Here is a 20,826-nt window from a genome sequence, read left to right as displayed (position 1 = left end):
TCTCCCTTCTGGGAGAGCTTTGGAATATGGCTCACCATACTCCTAAGCTGTTGGGTATTAAAAGGGACCACAAACTGGTTCTGGAGAGGCCCTTCCCTTTCCCCTTCGGCGGGCAGACCTAACCTCAGCTGCCGGGCTGGGCACATGGGCCCCGCTCCCATCCTAGCCGGGGCTTGGACCACCTCTGCCTTCACCTCCCCTTGGTGCCACACTTCTCCGAAACTCGGAGTAGTGGGTGGTGGACGCGCGGTTTCCTCTCTTTCCTCTATTGCTTCCCTAGGTATCACTTGGGATGGTGAAATGGTCCTACCCTCGTTCCCCAGAAAATCTGCCTGACCCACCTTTGGATTCATCAGGCATACCATGCCCTTTGCCTTCTGGAGGGCTCGGCTAAGACTCTCTATCTTCTCCTGACAGGGGCTGTGGTCAGCTTCCCTGAACCCCTGTTCACTGGCCAGCTTATAGGCTGCCTTCACTTCCCTGACTTTCTCCTCCTGTTTTTTTACTTCCTTTACCAAGCGGGCACTTTTGTCCCGCAGCCTAAGCTCATTCCCCTTGGCCTCGGTGACTTGACACCGCAGGTATTCCAACTGAGAATTATAATCCCCTAAGAGCTGCACCCTCTCCTGTGCGAGAGCCTGCAGTGCCACAACTAACTTCTCTCCTGCCTGAGCCTTCTCCTGGACTTCCAGTTCCAGCTCCTTTAACCTGGCTGCCTGGGCTGCGACGAGCCCATCCAGGAGCTGTACCTGCTTTTTGTAGCAGCACAGCCACACAGCCTTTTCAAGAGATCTCTTGTGTTCCCTCCCCTGCGTCCACTGAGCTGCGGCGTCCACCGGACGGCCAGCCTTCAGCAGAGCGGTGATCCACTTCTTAGTGAGATTCACCTTCCTGAACACATAGTCCGAGATTCTCTCGTCCATCAAGCTTGTCTCATTCGACTCGCCATCTACAACACCAGATGCCTGCGCCCAGTGTCCTGCCGCGGTCGCCATTTTGTAGGGGTTGTTGGTTGGGTGGTCGGTTTGGCCCGGGCCTGACCCAGTGGACGTTTTTGAGGCGTCCCCACACTCCCACTTAGTTCTGACACTGGGATCCTACCAGGCAGCTGATGCGCAGAATAACAAGCTCGAGACAGACAAGCAGGTGAAAGGTTAAAATAATAACGGTTTTATTGAGAGAAAAATAAAACAAAACAGGCAAGCAGAGAAATTAATTGGTTCAATGATACTAAACCAAGGCTACAGCTCTATACACTTTAAAAAGAAAAAAAAAAGGAATACTATATATTCAAAACAGAGGGCACGCGAGTGCGGGAAGGAGTACGACACATCGAGGGGTATCACACATTAACACTCCCCTTAGCCTTATCCCCACCTCCTACACTATCCCTAACCTAGGTCGAACTAAAGGGGGGTCAGACTCTCATGCTCACCCAACGCATTGGAACAAAGGCCTTTAGGTTGTCCTGGGACTGCAGCTTTAGTTGGTCTGGCCTGGTAAAGTTCAGTGTGCACTGGCCACACACTCTCCCATCAGTCAGGTAGTGGATCTTCCTCCTTGGCTGGGCGAAAAGGCTTCCCTCCTGGGTCGGGCTGCGCCGTTTAGCGAGGCCCGCTCTGTGCTCCGGTCCGTACCAGGATGGTGCACTCCGTCCCGTGTCTTCCTGGTTCCACTCTGAATCCCTGCCTGAGGTGGTGGGCACGGTGGGGAGGGGGGGTGGGGGGGAACAGTCAGGTTTAAATCGGGAGGCAGTATGGACCGGGAGCTTCGCCTGCTTACCAAAGCATGGGCCTGCTGCGCATAGCCTTCCCCGTCTTGGAGACTGCTTCTCCCAGTAGAGTCCTTGAAGTTTCCCTTTTGCAGCGAAGTCCCAGGATGAAATCGAAGTGAAGTGTAGAAGCTGTCTCTCCCGAAGTGTGTTCCAAGTCGAAGTGTCTTGAACTGCTCTTTCTGTCTGCGTGCTAAAAACAGTTATACTCTCTCGATCTGCCTTGCCTCCCCCAGATCGAGAGGTGTCCCAGGTTACTTCGTTAACTGTAAATGGCTGCAAAATGGCCGATTTCCCACTAACGGCCTTATCACCGGCCCTCATTGTTTTTGGTTTCAGTCACACAATGGTGTCTCTGGTGCCTAGTCCTCTGAAACGGTTTCTGATATGATTGGATCTGTTAGGATGGGCCCGATGATGGTTTTAACTAGCTTAACCCTGATTGCAGTGCAACCAGGTTCATTGTTCTTACCGGCCTACTGGCTACTTGCTATTACATATTCAATTCCATGTCTGGCCTGGAATCCACATAGGGACTGTGGAATTCCAGGCCCTGTCTCCAGTCTTGTTGCTGGGGAGAAAAATGACTCGCTTCCAGCAGCTTTCTGGTCACGTGTCCCAGAACTCCATTTTGTACGTTTAAAAAGTGGCCAACTTTGTTTGATTCGGAAAGCAGGCGAGGTGGGGGAATTTTGCAAACTCCCTACAGTGCCTTCTGCTCAGAACCTTCCTACATGATCAGAGTTCAAATTGGTGGCAACCTCGAAAACACAAAAGCTGCCCAACAGCTTCAAACAGCTCTGAGTATAAGGATATGGTATGTGAAAATAAGTTTTAACACTGAAAATGCAGTGGGATATGCTGTAGCTATGCCCAATATCCCTTCACTTATTGGGGTAAATAAGTACTAAAAATGATAGCAAAACTTCATGAAAGCCTGAAGGGAAATATAAAGGGTGAATGCATTAGATTTGTTTTCTATGATGTCTGAGGGCATCCGCCTCACTCCCCCACCCCCCCACTACCCACGTGAAAATTACTGATTTTTTACTATTCGGTTGATTTTCCAGTAATTTGGTCATCTAATTATTTTAATGTTAAAAAGAAAGGCCATTTGCTCAATTTTATTGAAATCTACTTTTTATTTAACATTTCTGAATTAATTATTTTTTCTTTTTATTTTCAAACTTCTTTTCTCTGTGTAGCTGATATTCTATTACTAGGAGAAAAAAAAGGTGTTAATTAATTTTCATTTTTTGAAAAAAAAAGTCTAATAGCCAATGCATTCACGTATGTCGACTGTGAAACCATGTAGGTAAGGCTTGTAGACACAAATTTAGAACTATACACTTCCTTCCAGATTCTGTCCCACACACCAGTCCCCTCCTAAGTGCTACATTTCTGGGGGGTTGGGTGGGTGGGGGGGAGGTGGTTCTCAGGGTATTCTGGTGTAGGGTTTGATGTGCCTCAATAATTCCGAGACTCGATATTAGCGAAACAAAACAAGGCTTTTATTAACTTAGAAAGTAACACGTAAGAGAGAGAGGTGTCTTCCTTCTGGAGACTGAGGCCAGACTGAGCTAGCTTACAAAAGGGGCCAGGTATGGGCGGAGCCCTACACACACAGCACATTCCAGCACATTCCAATAAACAATACAATGAGGACTGGGGGAAGGGAAATGACACTGAAACCGACCACAGTCACAGGCAGTGATGAATGGAATATTTCATCACATTCACCCCTTCTATAGATTTAGTCTGTTCGGGGGTTTGATAGTCCTCTGCGACTGACGTGGCTGTTGTGGTGCCGCGGGTGTCGGCTGGGTGTCCCCGGTAGTCTCCTGGGTCTCTGCCGGGGGTGCCGCCAGGGTTGTTGAAGGGGTAGTTGGTGGGGGTGCCGTTGGTCGATGTTCTTCCGGGGGTGATGAAAGAGTAGTGGGTGGGTAAGAGTTGCTGTGATCGTTGTTGCTGCTATTGCCGTGGTTGTTGTCGATGCCGGCTGGGGCGACGTCTTTTATGGACACGGTGTCCTCCCTTCCGTCGGCGTGCCGGACATATGCGTATTGGGGGTTGGCGTGGAGTAGGTGTACTGGCTCCACGAGAGGGTCCGTCTTGTGGCCCCTCACATGCCTTCGCACGAGTACCGGACCTGGGGTGGAGAGCCATGACGGCATGGATACGCCTGAGGTGGATTTCCGGGGAAAGACAAACATTCGTTCATGAGGCGTGGCATTAGTGGCCGTACACAATAGCGACCGTATCGAATGGAGCACATCCGAGAGGACTTCCTGCCAGCGGGAGATAGGGAGGCCCTTGGTCCTTAGAGCTAGAGTGACTGCTTTCCATACTGTCCCGTTCTCTCGCTCCACTTGGCCGTTACCCCGGGGGTTGTAGCTGGTGGTACGGCTCGTGGCGATCCCCTTGGACAGCATGTACTGGCGTAGCTCTTCACTCATGAAGGACGCCCCCCTATCCGTATGGATGTAGCTCGGCATACCGAACAGGCAGAACAGGCTGTTGAGGCATTTAATGACCGTGGCGCTGGTCATGTCTGGGCAGGGGAAGGCGAATGGGAACCGGGAGTATTCGTCCACAATGTTCAGGAAGTAAACATTGCGGTCGACGGACGGGAGGGGGCCCTTGAAATCTAAGCTGAGCCGCTCAAAGGGCCATGTAGCTTTGATTAAGTGGGCTCTATCTGGGCGGTAGAACCGAGGCTTGCACTCAGCGCAAGTGCGGCAGTTCCTGGTCAGAGACCGAACTTCCTCAATCGAGTAGGGTAAGTTACGGGACTTTATGAAGTGGAACAGCCGCGTGACCCCTGGGTGGCAGAGGTCGTTGTGGAGGGTCTGTAGCCGATCCCCGGTGGCGCTGGCACACATCCCTCGTGAGAGGGCGTCAGGGGATTCGTTAAGGGCCCCTGGCCGGTAAATGATGTCGTACTCGAAGGTGGAGAGCTCGATCCGCCACCTAAGAATCTTATCATTTTTAATCTTCCCCCTCTGTTTATTATTGAACATAAACGCTACCGACCGCTGGTCGGTAAGTAGGGTGAAGCGTTTGCCGGCTAGGTAGTGGCGCCAGTGGCGCACTGCCTCCACGATGGCTTGGGCCTCCTTTTCCACGGAGGAGTGTCTGATCTCGGGCCCTTGGAGGGTCCTCGAGAAGAAAGCTACGGGCCGCCCCGCCTGGTTGAGGGTGGCCGCCAAGGCGAAGTCAGACGCATCACTTTCCACTTGAAATGGAGTGTTCTCGTCCACTGCCTGTAGCGTGGCCCGCTCAATATCCTGCTTAATGCTTTTGAAGGCGGCGTGGGCCTCAGCAGAGAGCGGAAAAGAGGATGCTTTCAAGAGGGGGCGGGCTTTGTCGGAGTAGTTGGGGACCCATTGGGAATAATAAGAAAATAACCCCAGGCACCTTTTCAGGGCTTTGGGAGTGTTGGGCAGTGGCAGCTCCCGTAGGGGGCGCAATCGGTCGGGGTCTGGTCCGATTTCCCCATTCTCCACCACGCTGCCTAGTATGCAGAGGCGCTTGGTGTTGAAAACGCACTTGTCCTCGTTGTAGGTGAGGTTGAGTTTTTGTGCGGTTTCCAGGAACCTCTCGAGGTTCGAGTCGTGATCCTGCTGATTGTGGCCGCAGATGGTGACGTTGTCGAGGTAGGGGAAGGTTGCCTGCAAGTGGTGGTCATCGACCATGCGGTCCATCTCCCTCTGAAAAACCGAGACCCCATTCGTCACCCCAAAGGGGACTCTGAGGAATTGGTAGAGGCGTCCGTTCGCCTTGAAGGCGGTGTACGGGCGGTCCTCTGGTCTGATAGGGAGCTGGTGGTACGCTGACTTGAGGTCGATGGTGGAGAACACCCGGTATTGGGCGATTTGGTTCACCATTTCTGATATGCGGGGTAGCGGGTAGGCCTCTAGTTGGGTGTACCTGTTGATCGTTTGACTATAGTCGATCACCATCCGTTTCTTCTCGCTACCCCTTACCACTACCACTTGGGCGCGCCACGGGCTGTTGCTGCGTTCAACAATACGCTCTTTCAGGAGCCTGTCTACCTCGGTCGCGATAAACCGCCTGTCCTCCCAGCTGTACCTCCTGCTTTTGGTCGCTATTGGCCGGCAGTTAGGGGTAAGGTTCGCGAATAGCGAAGGCGGCTTTACCTTCAGTGTAGCCAGACCGCACACTGTGAGGGGCGGCTGGGACCCACCGTACTTGAGCGTGATGCTTTGGTGGTTGCACTGGAAATCCAGGCCCAAGATCACGCTCGCACATAGGTTCTTCATGATTAATACTTTAAAATTATCGTATACAGTTCCGTTAATGCCCAATTGTACCGTGCAGTAACCCAGAATGGTCGATGTCTGGGTTTTATCAGCCATAGAGATGGTACCCTGAGCAGGGACCACCTTTAGGGAGAGTTGCTGTGCCAGTTCAGGGTGGATAAAACTCTCCGTGCTTCCACTGTCAATTAAACATTTAACCCGGCACCCGTTTACCTCGATGTCCACCATTGATTTGGATAGCGGGTGCGGCCTGGTCTGGTCCACTGTGACCGATGCCACTGTAGGGCCCTGATCGATACAAGATGGCGTCCACGCTGTCTGCTCATAAGATGGCGGACCCCACGAGGTCGGGCAAGATGGCGTCCAAGATGGCCGCTCCCACGGCGCACACGCGGCGGTGGCGGGTTTTCCGGCGGTTGGTTTTCCGGCGGGGTTCCCTCTGCACACCTTCCCGAAGTGCCCCTTCTTACCGCACTTAAAGCAGGTGGTGCCTTTCGCCGGGCACAGGTTTCTGGTGTGTTTTGGCTGCCCGCAGAAGTAGCAGTTGGGTCCCTGACGCGTCGCGGCTGTCGTAGGGCTTCTGGGGGGAGAGCGGGGCCCCGCCGGTGTCGGGCTGCCGGGCGGGGAAGATGCCTTCCAAGATGGCGGCGCCCTCAGTGCACACGTGGCGGTGTGGACGGCGCGGGCTGAAGAGTAGGCGTCCGAGTTTCTCTGGGCCACATCCAGGGATCGCGCGGTGTCCGCAGCCTGTTTGAGGTCCAACCCCGTTTTTTCCAGCAGTCTTTGCCGGATGTAAGTGGAGCTGAGGCCTGTGATAAAGGCATCGCGAACAAGCTCGTCAGTGTACACTGCAGCTTTTACATCTCGGCACTTGCAGTCTTTGCCAAGCATTTTCAGGGTGCTTAGGAACTCCTCCACCAATTCCCCAGGTCGCTGTGCGCGAGTATCGAGCAGATGCCTAGCATACACCTCATTCGTAGGCTGCTGGTAATGCGCCTTTACGATGTCGCAGGCGGCCAGGTACATATCGGCATCTTGGATGAGGGGGTAAACCCGGTGGCTTACCAAATTCCGCAGAATTCCGAGTCTCATCCTCGCAGCGTCCGTAGCGTCTTTGACGGCTGCGGAATTGTCCAGGAAGAATTCCATACACTCAAACCAGTGTCCGAAGCGTGCTGATGCGTCCGGAGCATGTTGATCCAAATCCAAACGTTCGGGTTTCAGGAGTTGATCCATAGTGTTGAAAAATAAGTTAATAAAATTGATGTGCCTCAATAATTCCGAGACTCGATGTTAGCGAAACAGAACAAGGCTTTTATTAACTTAGAAAGTAACACGTAAGAGAGAGAGGTATCTTCCTTCTGGAGACTGAGGCCAGACTGAGCTAGCTTACAAAAGGGGCCAGGTATGGGCGGAGCCCTACACACACAGCACATTCCAGCACATTCCAATAAACAATACAATGAGGACTGGGGGAAGGGAAATGACACTGAAACCGACCACAGTCACAGGCAGTGATGAATGGAATATTTCATCACAGGGTTCTCAAAATTCCCACATTCCCCAAAAGTTATGGATAAAGGGACACTGTATGGACAATTTATTAAAAAGGGTACCCAAAATGGCTTCTGAAACCTCGTGACCAAAACCGTCAGGATTTTAAAAGCAAGGCCCTGCAAACAGGCAGGCCCTGAAATGAAACCTAACATGCAGGAATCTGTGAAAAGACTTTGTAAAGCCAGACAGATAAGTAAACACAGAATATGCATTCTTCACCTTGGAACAGATCAAGCCAGGATGGCCCTAATCTGAAAGCCATCAACTCTTCGCATAAATAATCGGTAACAGCTCACAGGTAGCTGACAAGTCAGGAAACCTGATTAAGCTTCATAAATGACAAACAGCCAGGATATCGAAGCCATTATACAAGGAGACAACCGCTCCAGAAGTCGTTAAAGTAAATGGCTGTAATCATTTTAAACGAGCCCACCAAAAGTTAGACAAAGGATTGACCTGATTTGGCACGCAGATAAAGGGTGAAGAACCGGGTATAATTGTAGGCCCATCGGTAGTGAGCGGTCTCTTGTCGCTCTTATCTCTTGGCTCCTGCTCTTGCCCTCATCTTTTGGCCTTGGCCTCCTGCCTCTCGTTCTCGTGCCCTGGCCTCGTGGCGGGCTCGCTTCTCGCTCCCCGCACCGCTCAACACCAAGGACGCCCATTACTACACCGAGGGCCAAACGCAGGAGGAGAACGAGACCCGAATTCGAAAACACACAGGACACAGAGGCCACAAACGGGCAGACCAGACGAGACAAGACGAAGAATACGGTAAACCGATAAGGGTAGAGAAGGGCAGCGGAAAGACGTGTTGGGGGGACAAACGCCTAGTTATAAGCTGGCGTTTGACGAATAAGTTGGCGTTGTATGCATGGACAGTAAAACTCAGTTTGACAGTGAAAACCGCCAACCGAGCCCCAACCTTTTTAAAAACCCATCAGCGACTAAACCGCCCGAGGAAGAAGACCCATCACGACTCGACGACGACGTTAGCTGAGGAAAAGGAGGGTGATTTGCATAAACAACTCCATCGCCACACCCAGTGACCACATGGCAACAACGAACCCCAAAGGACAAAAGGAGTGAACCTCAAAACCCACAACCAGTTAAATCAACAGGTTTCGAATTGGTGAGCATGAATTCCTGGCCCCTCATAACTTAATCTAGTTAGGTATTGGGGGTGGGATACGGATAAGGGGATTTTTAATGCATTTGTTTCCCCCGATGTGCCATGTGTTCCCCATTCCCATATAAGTGTAATTGTTTATGCCTGTAATTATTTCAGTAATTCTCAGTAAGATTGTGTTTTATTCTGCCTTCAATAAAAATTTGGGTTTTCTTGCACCAAACCACTTGTCTACTCAATTTTCTGTATCGCCGCCTGTACCTAAATCCGGTGTCTAGAACCCAGGGGTGTGGGAATGATTTGAACCACTCAGAGACAGTCAGAGGTGAAGCTGACTGGGCACATGCCACCCCCTTACAGAAATGGCGACCGCAGGAGGACTCCGGCAACAGGGGTGCGATACAGTAGACAATGGTTCGGATGAGCAAACCATGATGGAGGAAAGGATTTCTGATTATGTGTTTAATAAGGTGAATATCACAAAGAAGTGGATCACCAATCTGTTAAGGGCTGGGCGTCTGGTAGATGCCGCAGCCAAGTGGACAGAAGGGAGGGAGCACAAGAAATCCTTAGAGAAGGCAGTCTGGCTGATGTGCTTCAAAAAGCAGGTCCAGCTTTTGGACAGGCTCATTGCAGCGCAGGCAGCCTAGTTAAAGGAGTCAGCCCTGGAGATCCAGGACAAGGCTGTAGCAGGAGAGAAGTTACTGGTAGCATTGCAGGCCCTGAATCAGGAAAGGGTACATTTAATGGGAGAACATAAGGCCAAGTTGGAATACCTAGGGTGCCAGGTCACCGAAGCCAAGGGTAATGAGTTGAGGTTACGGGAAAAGAACGCCCGCCTAGCGAGACAAGTAAGAGAGCAGGAGGAGAAAGTAAAAGAGGTAAAGGCAGCTTACAAGTTACCGAGCGAACAGGGGTTTGAAGATGCAGATCATGGCCCCTGCAAGGAACAGATAGAAAATCTGAGCCTGGCCCTCAGGAAGGCAAAAGGCATGGTGTGCCTCATAAGCCCGAAGGCAGGCCAGGCGGATTTTATAGGGAACAAGGGGAGAACAGTTCAGACATCACTGGTAGTGCCAAGGGACGACCTGGTTGAGGAACAGGAGGTCTCACGACCACCACCCGTAGCGCCAGGTTTTAGCGAGGTCTGGCAACAAGGGGGGGGTGGAGTCAGGGGTGGGAGCGGAGGTGGAACAGCCCCCGCCAGAGAGGCTGGAGCCGGGACCGATGTGCCCAGCCTGGCATCGGAGGTTCGGCCCACCCGTTAATGGCGACGACGAGGGACCCCTTCAAAACCAGTTCGTATTACCCTATAGCACCCAACAGCTTAGGGCTATGGTGAGCCATATCCCAAAGCGCTCCGAAAAAGGGGATTTTAATGTGTTTGTTCCCTCGATGTGCCATGTGTTCCCCATTCCCATATAAGTGTAATTGTTTATGCCTGTAACTATATCAGTAATTCTCAGTAAGATTGTGTTTTATTCTGCCGTCAATAAAATTTTGGTTTTCTTGCACCAAATCACTTGTCTACTCGATTTTCTTTATCGCCACCTGTACCTAAGTCCGGTGTCTAGAACCCAGGGGTGTGGGAGCGATTCGAACCGCTCAGAGACAGTCAGAGGTGAAGCTGACTGAGCACACGTCGCCACCCCCTACACTGGGTAATTTAAAACAATCTTTACTTCATAATTCATAGATTTTTAATCTTAAAAAATGAAAAATAAGTGACATTGGGATTAGTGTTAGATGAACCAGAGCATCACTTCTCCAAAAGCTACCTCTACAGTCACTCTGCTTCTTTCACAGAGGCACCAATGTCTTGATTTCAAATCTCTTCGTGGCTTCACCCCTCCCTAACTCTGTAACATCCTCCTACAATCCTTCAGGATCTCTGCATTCCTCCAACTCTGGCCTCTTGTGCATTCTCCACTCCCTTCGCTCCAGCATTGACGACTGTGCCTTCAGCCATATAGGCCCTAAGCTCTGGAATTCCCATCCTAAACATCTCCACCTCTCTTTTCTCCTTTAAGCCCCTCCTTAAAAGCTACCTCTTTAACCAAGCTTTTAGTCACCCATCCTCACATATCGCCTTCTTTGGCTTAGTGTCAATTTTTTGACTGATTAACTTATATATTTCTTACCTGTTTTTGGACATATCATTTCACTTAAATGTAACCTGTGATATTGTAGTCATTGACTAATTTCTAAATATCACCAGTCCAGCAGTATTGATTTTGTTTAGCCCACATCAGAAATAGTACATTTCAAAATCAAACTATCTTTCTGCTGAATCCCTAAGTAACAGCAAAAAGTTATTATTTTTGTCTTGTTTATTCATGTATAACAGCAACTAGTTTCATGATAATCAATACACTTAAAAGAAGAAAGGAAATTATAAATCAAATTAAGACGGCGGGAAGGGTGCTCCCACACATGAAAATGTTTGTGGCGGGGGAGCCCAAGTATTAAATGGAAGGGCAGGGAGGGCGTGAGAATGTCAAGCTCTCCCGATAGAACTTTTTAATTAACTTTCTAATCCTAGTTAATTTATTTTCATTTGGTTAGGTGTCTGAACAGCTGTTCTTGGCAATTTACACGGTGGAGTTCTTAGCAAAGTTATATGTTGACCCGATCAAATATTGGAAGACTGGGTTCAATGTGTTCGATTTCATAGTGCTGGCCCTATCCCTTATCCAACGCTTCCTCACTGCCAAACAGATGCGCATCGTGTCCTGGTTTCATGTAGTGCGGCCCCTCAGAACACTCAGGACAATCTCGTTTATCCGTGGCTTGCAGGTAAATTGTGTTGAGTGCATTGTGAAGAAAATTAGATAGCATTTAGACTGTTTGAGCAGATAAATGAATGATGAAATCAGGCATTTTGATGTAAATCAAAATTAATAACATGCTTATTCCTTAAAATTATTCCCAACCCTTTTTGAATGATTTCCCATTTTGTTTTTCCTGTTTCATAGTTCCTGTCTGGTTCCTTGGTGAGGACGTTGAAGAGTGTTTTCTTTGTCCTGTTCCTCCTCTCCCTGCTGATGACTGTTTTCGCATTGATCGGATATTATTTCTTTGGAAGCTTAGAACACAGTGACTTCAAAAACTGGGGTAGCCTTAGATCTGCATTCTTCACACTCTTCAGTTTAGTAACGGTAATGAAACCTTACCATCATTCTATAACACAGCTGTGGTTGGTCGAAAGGGCACAGCCAAATTAATGATTACTTCTCACAAAGCTCATAAATCCTAATAATTTAAATTTTAAAAAGTCAGCTTGTTTTGGATTTGAGGTGTCAGCCTGGCTCAGTTCAGTACAAGCACTCGTGTCTCTGAGTCAGAAGGTTGTGGGTTCAAGCCCTACTCCAGAGACTTGAACCCATAATCTAGGCGGACACTCCAGTGCAGTACTGAGGGAGTGCTGCACTGTTGGAGGTGCTGTCGTTTGGATGAGATGTTAAACTGAGGCCCCGCCTGCCCGCTCAGGTGGACGCAAAAGATCCCATGACACTATTTGAAGAACAGCAGGGAGGTTCTCCGAGTGTCCTGGCCAACATTTATCTCTTGACCAACATCACTGAAACAGATGATCTGGTTATTGATCTCATGGCTGTTTGTGGGACCTTGCTGTGTGCAAATTAGCTGCCATGTTTCCCTACATTATAACAGTGATTCGACTTCATAAAGTATTTCATTGTCTGTGAAGTGCTTTGGGATGTGCTGAGATCATGAAAGGTGCTAAATAAATGCAAGTACTTTCTTTTTCTTTCTTTCTTTGATGTAGCCCCAAGGCTTTTGTACCTGAAAATAAGGACAGAAATCTAGTCGCTGCTGTCGGCCTGAGAGATAACGGCCACCAGTTTTGAGGTCTTTTGGCTGCTGTCCAAATACCACTCTCAGAAGGCCTCTAGCCATAAAAAGAAAGGGCACTAATTTATCGGGTCCTCCATAGCGCCTTAGAAGTCTCCCACCTCACTTGCATAGAATTACCCTGCTTACACCTGATTTTGGCATAACTGATCCAATTCCCCACCTCCATCTCAGGGGATCCTCAGGAAATCTCTGGACATTACAATCGGGGCAGGGACCAAGCCTAATGGATCTCTGGCCCTTTCTGGTCTGCTTTGCACCAGCAAATAAGCATACACAGCAGAGGAAATTGGCCGTCTATGTTTCTTGAGTGAGTCCAGAAATAGGAGGATAGAGCAGATGAATGTGTGGCTGGAAGGATGGTGCAGGAGGGAGGGCTTTAGATTCCTGAGGCATTGGGACCGTTTCTGGGGGAGGTGGGACCTGTACAAGCCGGACGGGTTGCACCTCAACAGAGCTGGACCAATATCCTCGCGGGGGGGAGGGGACGGGGGGAGGGGGTTTGCTAGTGCTGTTGGGGAGGGTTTAAACTAGCTTGGCAGGGGGATAGGAACCTAAGAATAGAGCCAGTAGGAAGGGAAGCAAAACTGGAATTGGAAAACAAAAACATAGACGGCTGAAAATTCAGTAGCCTTAGCGCCTCATTTGAGGCGCTAGAGGGCCTTGCGCCGGAGTTATGGCCAGTAGTGAAATTCCCTGGGGCCCTAAATCGCCGTTGCTCCGGTAGCGCTGCGCCGGCACCGATGACGTCATCGGTGTGCGCAGCGTCCCGGTTGCCGTGGTAACCCGCCCGAACTCCGAAATTGAGTTGCGGCCGCCTCGCCCGTGGCAGCCGCAACCAGCGTTTTGTCAGAGGTGCCTTACTGCAGTTAGCGCCGGCGCATTAAAGGCCCCGCGGCGGCTGGCTACTTTCCCGCCGGCCGCCTGCCCGCAGCTCCCTCCCCGGACTTCTCTCCCCCCCCCCCCCGGAACAGATGCAAGCCCGGCACTTGTCCGAGGTGCCGGGCTCATTTTTAAGCAGATTTGCGCGGGCCGCGGCCGGGTGCAGGCAGCTCCTCCTTAACGGAAGGAGGAGGCCTGCACTTCCCCAGCCTGCCGCACCGCATCGGGTGCCACAGCGCCGGAATTGCGGCGCGAAACGGCAGTTAGCGCCCTTTTCCAGGCGCTAAGACCCTTCAGTAGCGCCGGCAGCCGTTTGGGCGCGGCGCCACTGAATTTTTGGCGCGCGCAGGGGACTTAGCGCCGGCACTAATTTCCGGCGCTAAAGCCCTGGCTAAGCCAAAACCCAATTTCTAGGCCTGAAAGTAAATTGGAAGGATAGAGGAATCAAGGGCTAGATAGTAGTCAACAAGGAGGTTTGCCTGTACTAAATGGTATATACTTCAATGCAAGGTGATGTAATAAAACTCACTACGCACTTGGTTTGAGCATAAAGCAAGCTTTAATCAACTTGTTTCAGAACATGGAAGTCTAGTTGTATCCACTAGCTACTTGTCTTTACAAAATGTCCCTGGAAAGCTGGGGCCAACGTCCGAGTATTTATACTCCTTGGACGGCGCCACCAGCTGGCCGTCCAGTGTTATTTCATAGGTAGTTTCTCGATGATGAGATTTATGACACAAAGAGTATAGCGAACAAGGCAGATGAGCTGAGGGCACAGGTAGATACTTGGAACTATGATATTATAGCTATTACAGAGACGTGGCTGAAAGAGGGGCAGGTATGGCAGCTCAACATTCCTGGTTACAGAATTTTCAGACGGGATAGAGAGGGAGGTAAAAAGGGAGGGGGGGGTCGCGGTATTGATTAAAGAAACTACTACAGCTGTGAGGAGGGATGATATGTTGGAGGGATCATCAAACGAGGCCATAAGAGTCGAATTGAATAACAAAAAAGGGGCGATCACACTGCTGGGAGTGTACTACAGCCCCCCAAACAGTGAGAGGGAGATAGAAGAGCAAATATGTAGACAAATCTCTGAGAAGTGCAAAACCTATAGGGCAGTAATAGTAGGGGATTTCAACTACCCCAATATTAACTGGGATAAAATTAGTGTGAAGGGTATAGAAGGTGCGGAATTTCTAAAATGCTTCCAGGAGAACTTTTTTAGCCAGTATGTAGCAAGCCCAACAAGGGAGGGGGCGGTTCTGGACTTAGTTTTAGGGAATGAAGCTGGGCAGGTAGAAGGTGTATCAGTGGGGGAGCATTTTGGTGCTAGTGACCATAATTCAGTTAGATTTAAGGTAGTTATGGAAAAGGACAAGGATAAACAATTCTAAATTGGGGAAAAGCAAATTTTGTTAAGCTCAGAGGGGATTTAGCCACAGTGGATTGGAAACAGCTACTTGAAGGTAAATCGGTGTCAGAGCAGTGGGAGGCATTCAAGGAGGAGATCCGGCGGATTCAGACGAAATATGTGCCCTTAAAGAAAAAAGGTGGGACTAACAAATCTGGAGCCCCCTGGATGTCTAGGGACATACAGGGTAGGATAAAGAAAAAAAGGGAGGCGTATGACTGATACTGAGGGTTAAATACTGCAGAATCTTTAGAGGAGTACAGAAAGTGCAGGGGTGCAATTAAAAAGGATATTAGGAAAGCAAAAGAGAGAGCATGAAAAGTTCTTGGCACGTAAAATCAAGGTTAACCAAAGATGTTTTATAAATATATTAAGAGTAAGAGGATAACTAAAGAAAGGGTAGGGCCTATTAGAGATCATGAGGATAATCTGTGTGTGGAGGCGGGAGACATTGGTAGGGTTCTTAATGAATACTTTGCGTCTGTTTTCACAAAGGAGGGGGCGAAGCAGACATTGCTATCAGGGAGGAGGAGTGTAAAATATTAGTTGAAATAAATATAGTGAGAGAGGAAGTATTAAAGGGTTTAGCAGCTTTAAACGTGGATAAATCCCCAAGCCCGGATGAAATGTATTCCAGGCTGTTAAGCGAAGCAAAAAAGGAAATAGCAGAGGCCCTGACCATCATTTTTCAATCCTCTCTGGCTTCAGGTATGGTGCCGGAGGACTGGAGGACTGGAGGACTACTAATGTGCTCCCTTGTTTAAAAAGGGAGAAAAGGATAGACCGAGTAATTACAGGCCAGTCAGCTTAACCTCGGTGGTGGGAAAATTATTGGAAAGAATTCTGAAGGACAGGATAAACCTTCATTTAGAAAGACAGGAATTAATCAAGAAGGTTCACTCGGTTAATCCCGGGGATGAGGGGATGGACATATGAGGAGAGGTTGAGTAGATTGGGACTCTACTCATTGGAGTTCAGAAGAATGAGAGGCGATCTTATTGAAACATATAAGATTGTGAAGGGGTTGGATCGGGTGGATGCGGGGAGGATGTTCCCGATGATGGGTGAAACTAGAACTAGGGGGCATAGTCTTAGAATAAGGGGCTGCTCTTTCAAAACTGAGATGAGGAGGAACTACTTCACTCAGAGGGTGGTAGGTCCATGGAATATGCTGCCCCCAAAAACTGTAGAAGCTACATCATTACATAAATTTAAAACAGAAATAGACAGTTTCCTAGAAGTAAAGGGAATTAAGGGTTACGCGGAGCGGGCAGGAATTTGGACATGAGTCTAGGTTCGGATCGGTCATGGTCCTGTGGGTAGCGGAGCGGGCCCAGGGGCCGTGTAGCCTGATCCTGCTCCTATTTCGTGTGTCTAATTCTGTTAGATGCAGGAGATGGTTCTGAGATAGTGGATTGGCAGTTAGGATCAGATCAGCCATGATCTTATTGAATGGCGGAGCAGGCTCGAGGGGCCGATTGGCCTACTCCTGGTCCTATTTCTTATGTTCTTATGTTCTTATATTCTTATAGTCAGCATGGATTTGTTAAGGGAAGGTCGTGTCTGACAAACTTGATTGAATTTTTTGAGGAGGTAATAAGGAGGGTAGATGAGGGTTGTGTGTTTGATGTAGTGTATATAGGCTTTAGCAAGGCTTTTGATAAGGTTCCACATGGCAGACTGGTCATGAGTTAAAAGCCCATGGGATCCAGGGTAAAGTGGCAAGTTGGATTCAAAACTGGCTTGGAGGCAGGAAGCATAGGGTAACGGTTGATGGGTGTTTTTGTGACTGGAAGGCTGTTTCCAGTGGGGTTCCGTAGGGCTTAGTACTAGGTCCCTTGCTTTTTGTGGTATACATCAATGATCTAGACTTGAATATCGGGGGTATGATTAAGAAGTTTGCAGATGATACTAAAATCGGCTGTGTGGTTGATACTGAAGAAGGAAGCTGTAGATTGCAGGAAGATATCAATAATATGGTCAGGTGGACAGAACAGTGGCAAATAGAATTCAATCTGGAGAAGTGTGAGGCAATGCATTTGGGGAGGGCTAACAAGGAAAGGGAATACACATTAAATGGTAGGACACTGAGTAGTGTAGAGGAACAAAGGGACCTTGGAGTGCATGTCCACAGATCACTGAAGGTAGCAGGCCAGGTAGATAAGATGGTTAAGAAGGCATACGGAATGCTTGCCTTTATTAGCCGTGGCATAGAATACAAGAGCAGGGGGGTTATGCTTCAACTGTACAAAACACTAGTTAGACCTCAGCTAGAGTACTGCGTGCAGTTCTGGTCACCACATTACAGGAAAGATGTGATTGCACTAGAGAGGGTACAGAGGAGATTTACAAGGATGTTGCTGGGAGTAGAAAATCTTAGCTATGAGGAAATACTGGATAGGCTGGGTTTGTTTTCCTTGGAACAGAGGAGGCTGAGGGGAGACCTTATTGAGGTGTATAAAATTATGAGGGGCCTAGATAAAGTGGATAGAAAGGACCCATTTCCCTTAGCAGAGGGGTCAGAAACCATGGGGCACAGATTTAAAGTAACTGGTGGAAGGTTTAGAGGGGATTTGAGGGGAAATTTCTTCGCCCAGAGGATTGTGAGGGTCTGGAACTCAGTGCCTGAAAGGGTGATAGAGGCAGAAATTCTAACCACATTTAAAAAGTACTTGAATGTGCACTTGGGATGCTGTAACCTGCAGGGCTACGGACCAAGAGCTGGGAAGTGGGATTAGGCTGGATAGCTCTTTGTTGGCCAGCGCGGAAATGATGGGCCGAAATGGCCTCCTTCCGTGCTGTAACTTTCTATCACGGAATAGGGATCAGAGTGGAAGTCCTGACCAATTTTGTTTTTCCCAAGCGTTTGTTCTCAGGCAAACTGATTGTAACACCTTAAATTAGCACAGACCAAAAACTGAACCTGGTATTTTCCTGCTCTTCTTCGCTCACTAGCATACCACCCACTAAGCTACAGTGGAAGCCTAAGGGTTTTATTTGCAGATTATGAGATAACATATTAATTTAACAATTAATGACTGAGGGGCCCTGAAGTAGGATGGGTATGTATACATGTCATTATTTCATATAGCTGCAGCTGTCCACAGATTCTGCCCAAATTTTTGATCATCAAAATTCTCAGCAGCTTTCCTCTGACACTGCTAATGAGTATTAAAGGTGATAATTATTTTAACTAGTATTCCTTATATAGTAAAAAATCTTCAGACAGTCCTTGTTTTTGAAAGGTAATTTCTTATTTATATTTCCTGTGTTATGTAACAGCAGTAAATTCATTCAGATTCTCACTGTGAGAAAAGCTACTGTTAATAAAGATTTAAGATAGACTTATAGAGCATATTTTCCTCTGTGACAATAAAGAAACATTTTATTACTAAACATCATGGCCTAGAAATTGGATCTCGTTATGCCTATTTTACATGTGGGCGCCTCAGGGTCCAATATGGCAGGTAATTGTGCCTGTGCTCATTTCATGCTGGAAGTGCGCCGTAAGTCATATTGGATTGGACACCTCTGAAGACGTCTAGGGCACATGCCAGAAGTATTAAAAACACTCATTAAAATATTTAAATAAGGATCCTATGCTTGTTGTACAACCTGATGTAAGAAAACTACTAGGCACTTGGTCTAAGCGTTAAACAAAGCTTTAATCAACTGTTTTACAACATGGAGGTCTAGTTGTGTCCTTCACTAGTTCCTGTTAAGAATGTCCTGCGCAAGTTGGGCTTGTGCCCGAGTATTTATACGCTCCCTGGACAGCGCCACCCGCAGGCCGCTCAGTATTATTTCATAAGTCTTTCTTTCATGAATGACTGATTCATGTCACAACCCTTTTGTGTAATTGGTCTACCCCAGCACCTGATACCTACAACTAGAGTCTCGAACCAGGGCATGGACAGTACTACTTGTACTACCTGTGGCTGTCAAGGTCACCGTGGTCCTTAACTTTTATGCAACAGGCTCCTCCCAGGCTGAAACAAGTGACATCAGTGACATCTTCTAGTTTAATGTTCACCGTTGTATTAGGGAGGTCACCGAGGCTCTCTATTCCAGGAGGAACACTTATATCTCTTTCCCAAATAACAGAGCGAAGCAGGAAAAGAGAGCTCTAGGCTTCACCTGTATTGTAAGCTTCTCCAGGTGCAAGGTGCCATAACCTACACCCAAATTGCCTTGTGTGCTCCCCGTTATGATCCTGGCATCTTTCTGAATAGAAAGTGATTCCACTCCTTCAATCTCCAGCTTGTTTGTGACCACAGTCAGTGCAACATGCCGGCCTGCACCCTGATCCCTGGCAGCAATCATGGTTCATTTATTCTGAGCCCGTCCTTTGTGCACTCTTTATTCCATCAGGTCACAAGCTGGTTATGGGGCGACAAGGGATAACCCCTTTAGACACGTCAGGAACTTGGGTACAGTTGTAAATCTGGCCTACAACGAGAGCCATGCCACCCCCAGAAATGTCATTGAGCAGACAGTTAGTGTTATCAAGCAATGCTTCCGCTGCCTGGATCATTTTGGAGGAGCTTTGCAGTACAGTCCTGACTGTATATCCAGATTTGTGGTCATCTGCTGCATGCTGTATTGCCGTGCCAAAATTCGGGACCTGTCCTCACCACCACCTGGTCAGCAAGAAGTGCAGGAGGAGGAGGAGCAGGAGCAGCATCGCCCACCAGTACTCCTGGATGCCAGAGCTCTTAGAGAGCAGGTCATCCAAGAGTGCTTCATGCGAACTGTGGTCGTGGTCCATATCGGTATCAACGACATAGGTAGAAAGAGGGATGAGGTCCTGCAGGAAGATTTTAGGGAGCTAGGAAAGAGATTAAAAAGCAGGGCCTCAAAGGTAGTAATCTCCGGATTACTCCCAATGCCACGAGCTATTGAGTATAGAAAATAAGGATAGAGCAGATGAATGCGTGGCTGGAGAGATGGTGCAGGGGGGAGGGCTTTAGATTCCTAGGACATTGGGACTGGTTCTGGGGGTGGTGGGACCTGTACAGCCAGATCGCAGCACAGACCCCACATTCAAAGATGCAACGAGCCGCGACAAGTAAGTCGGTCGATTTTTTTCCCCCGCCCACCACCTCCTCTTTACTTAGTGCCCTGCGAGCCTCCTGCCGCTTCGTTCGCGCCCCCTGAATCGGTTGCTGTCATTGCCCAGCGCAGATTCAGGGGGCATGTGCCAATTTTGCAGGCGGGGCAAAAACGGGATGCTGCGCATGGTGATGAGATCGTCATCGTCTGCGCAGTGGAGTGGTTACCGCCGCCGCTAAACTCCTACTGAATTTAGCGGGAGTCGTTAGCGGTGCCGCACCCGGGTGGAAAGTATTTTGCGCCTCTTTAGCGCCCCCCGAGATGCTAACTGCAGGCGCTAAGGTACCCAATTTCCAGCCCATAGAGTAGTGATAATTGGGGACTTCAACTATCCAAATATAGACTAGAATAGTAATAGTGTAAAGGGCAGAGAGGGGGAAGAAATTCTGAAGTGTGTTCAGGAGAACTTTCTTGATCAGTACGTTTCCAGCCCAATGAGGAAGGAGGCATTGCTGGATCTGGTTCTGGGGAATGAAGTAGGTCAAGTGCAGCAAGTGCCAGTAGGGCAACAATTAGGGAACAGTGATCATAATATCATAAGGTTTAGATTAGCTATGGAAAAGGACAGGGAGCAATCTAGAGTAAAAATAATTAATTGGAGGAAGTGGAAATTGCAGAAGTACTGGCCATAATCTTCCAATCCTCCTTAGAAATGGGGGTGGTGCCAGAGGACTGGAGAGTTGCAAATGTTGCACTCTTTTTGAACAAGGGTGTAACAATAAACCTAAAAACTATAGGCCAGTCAGTTTAACCTCAGAAGTGGGAATCTTTTAGAAACGATGATCCCGGACAAAATTAACAGTCACTT

General features: G+C 48.6%; 1 protein-coding gene across 1 annotated transcript in view; it reads left to right on the top strand.

The window, feature by feature from the left end:
• LOC147114073 (cation channel sperm-associated protein 3-like) overlaps positions 1 to 20,826 on the top strand; it is a 60,690-nt gene that overhangs the window by 15,418 nt on the left and 24,446 nt on the right. Inside the window, exons 3-4 of the mRNA XM_085995652.1 lie at positions 11,303 to 11,533; positions 11,713 to 11,895. Coding sequence (XP_085851778.1) covers positions 11,303 to 11,533; positions 11,713 to 11,895 — 414 coding nt within the window. The remainder of the gene's footprint in view (positions 1 to 11,302; positions 11,534 to 11,712; positions 11,896 to 20,826) is intronic.

Source organism: Somniosus microcephalus, chromosome 8 (assembly GCF_052327205.1).
Source record: "Somniosus microcephalus isolate GS21.2 chromosome 8, FLI_Smic_1.0, whole genome shotgun sequence".
Lineage (NCBI taxonomy): Eukaryota > Metazoa > Chordata > Chondrichthyes > Squaliformes > Somniosidae > Somniosus > Somniosus microcephalus.
The sequence above is the reverse complement of the archived record's forward strand: the minus strand, read 5'-3'. Positions and strand labels throughout refer to the sequence as shown.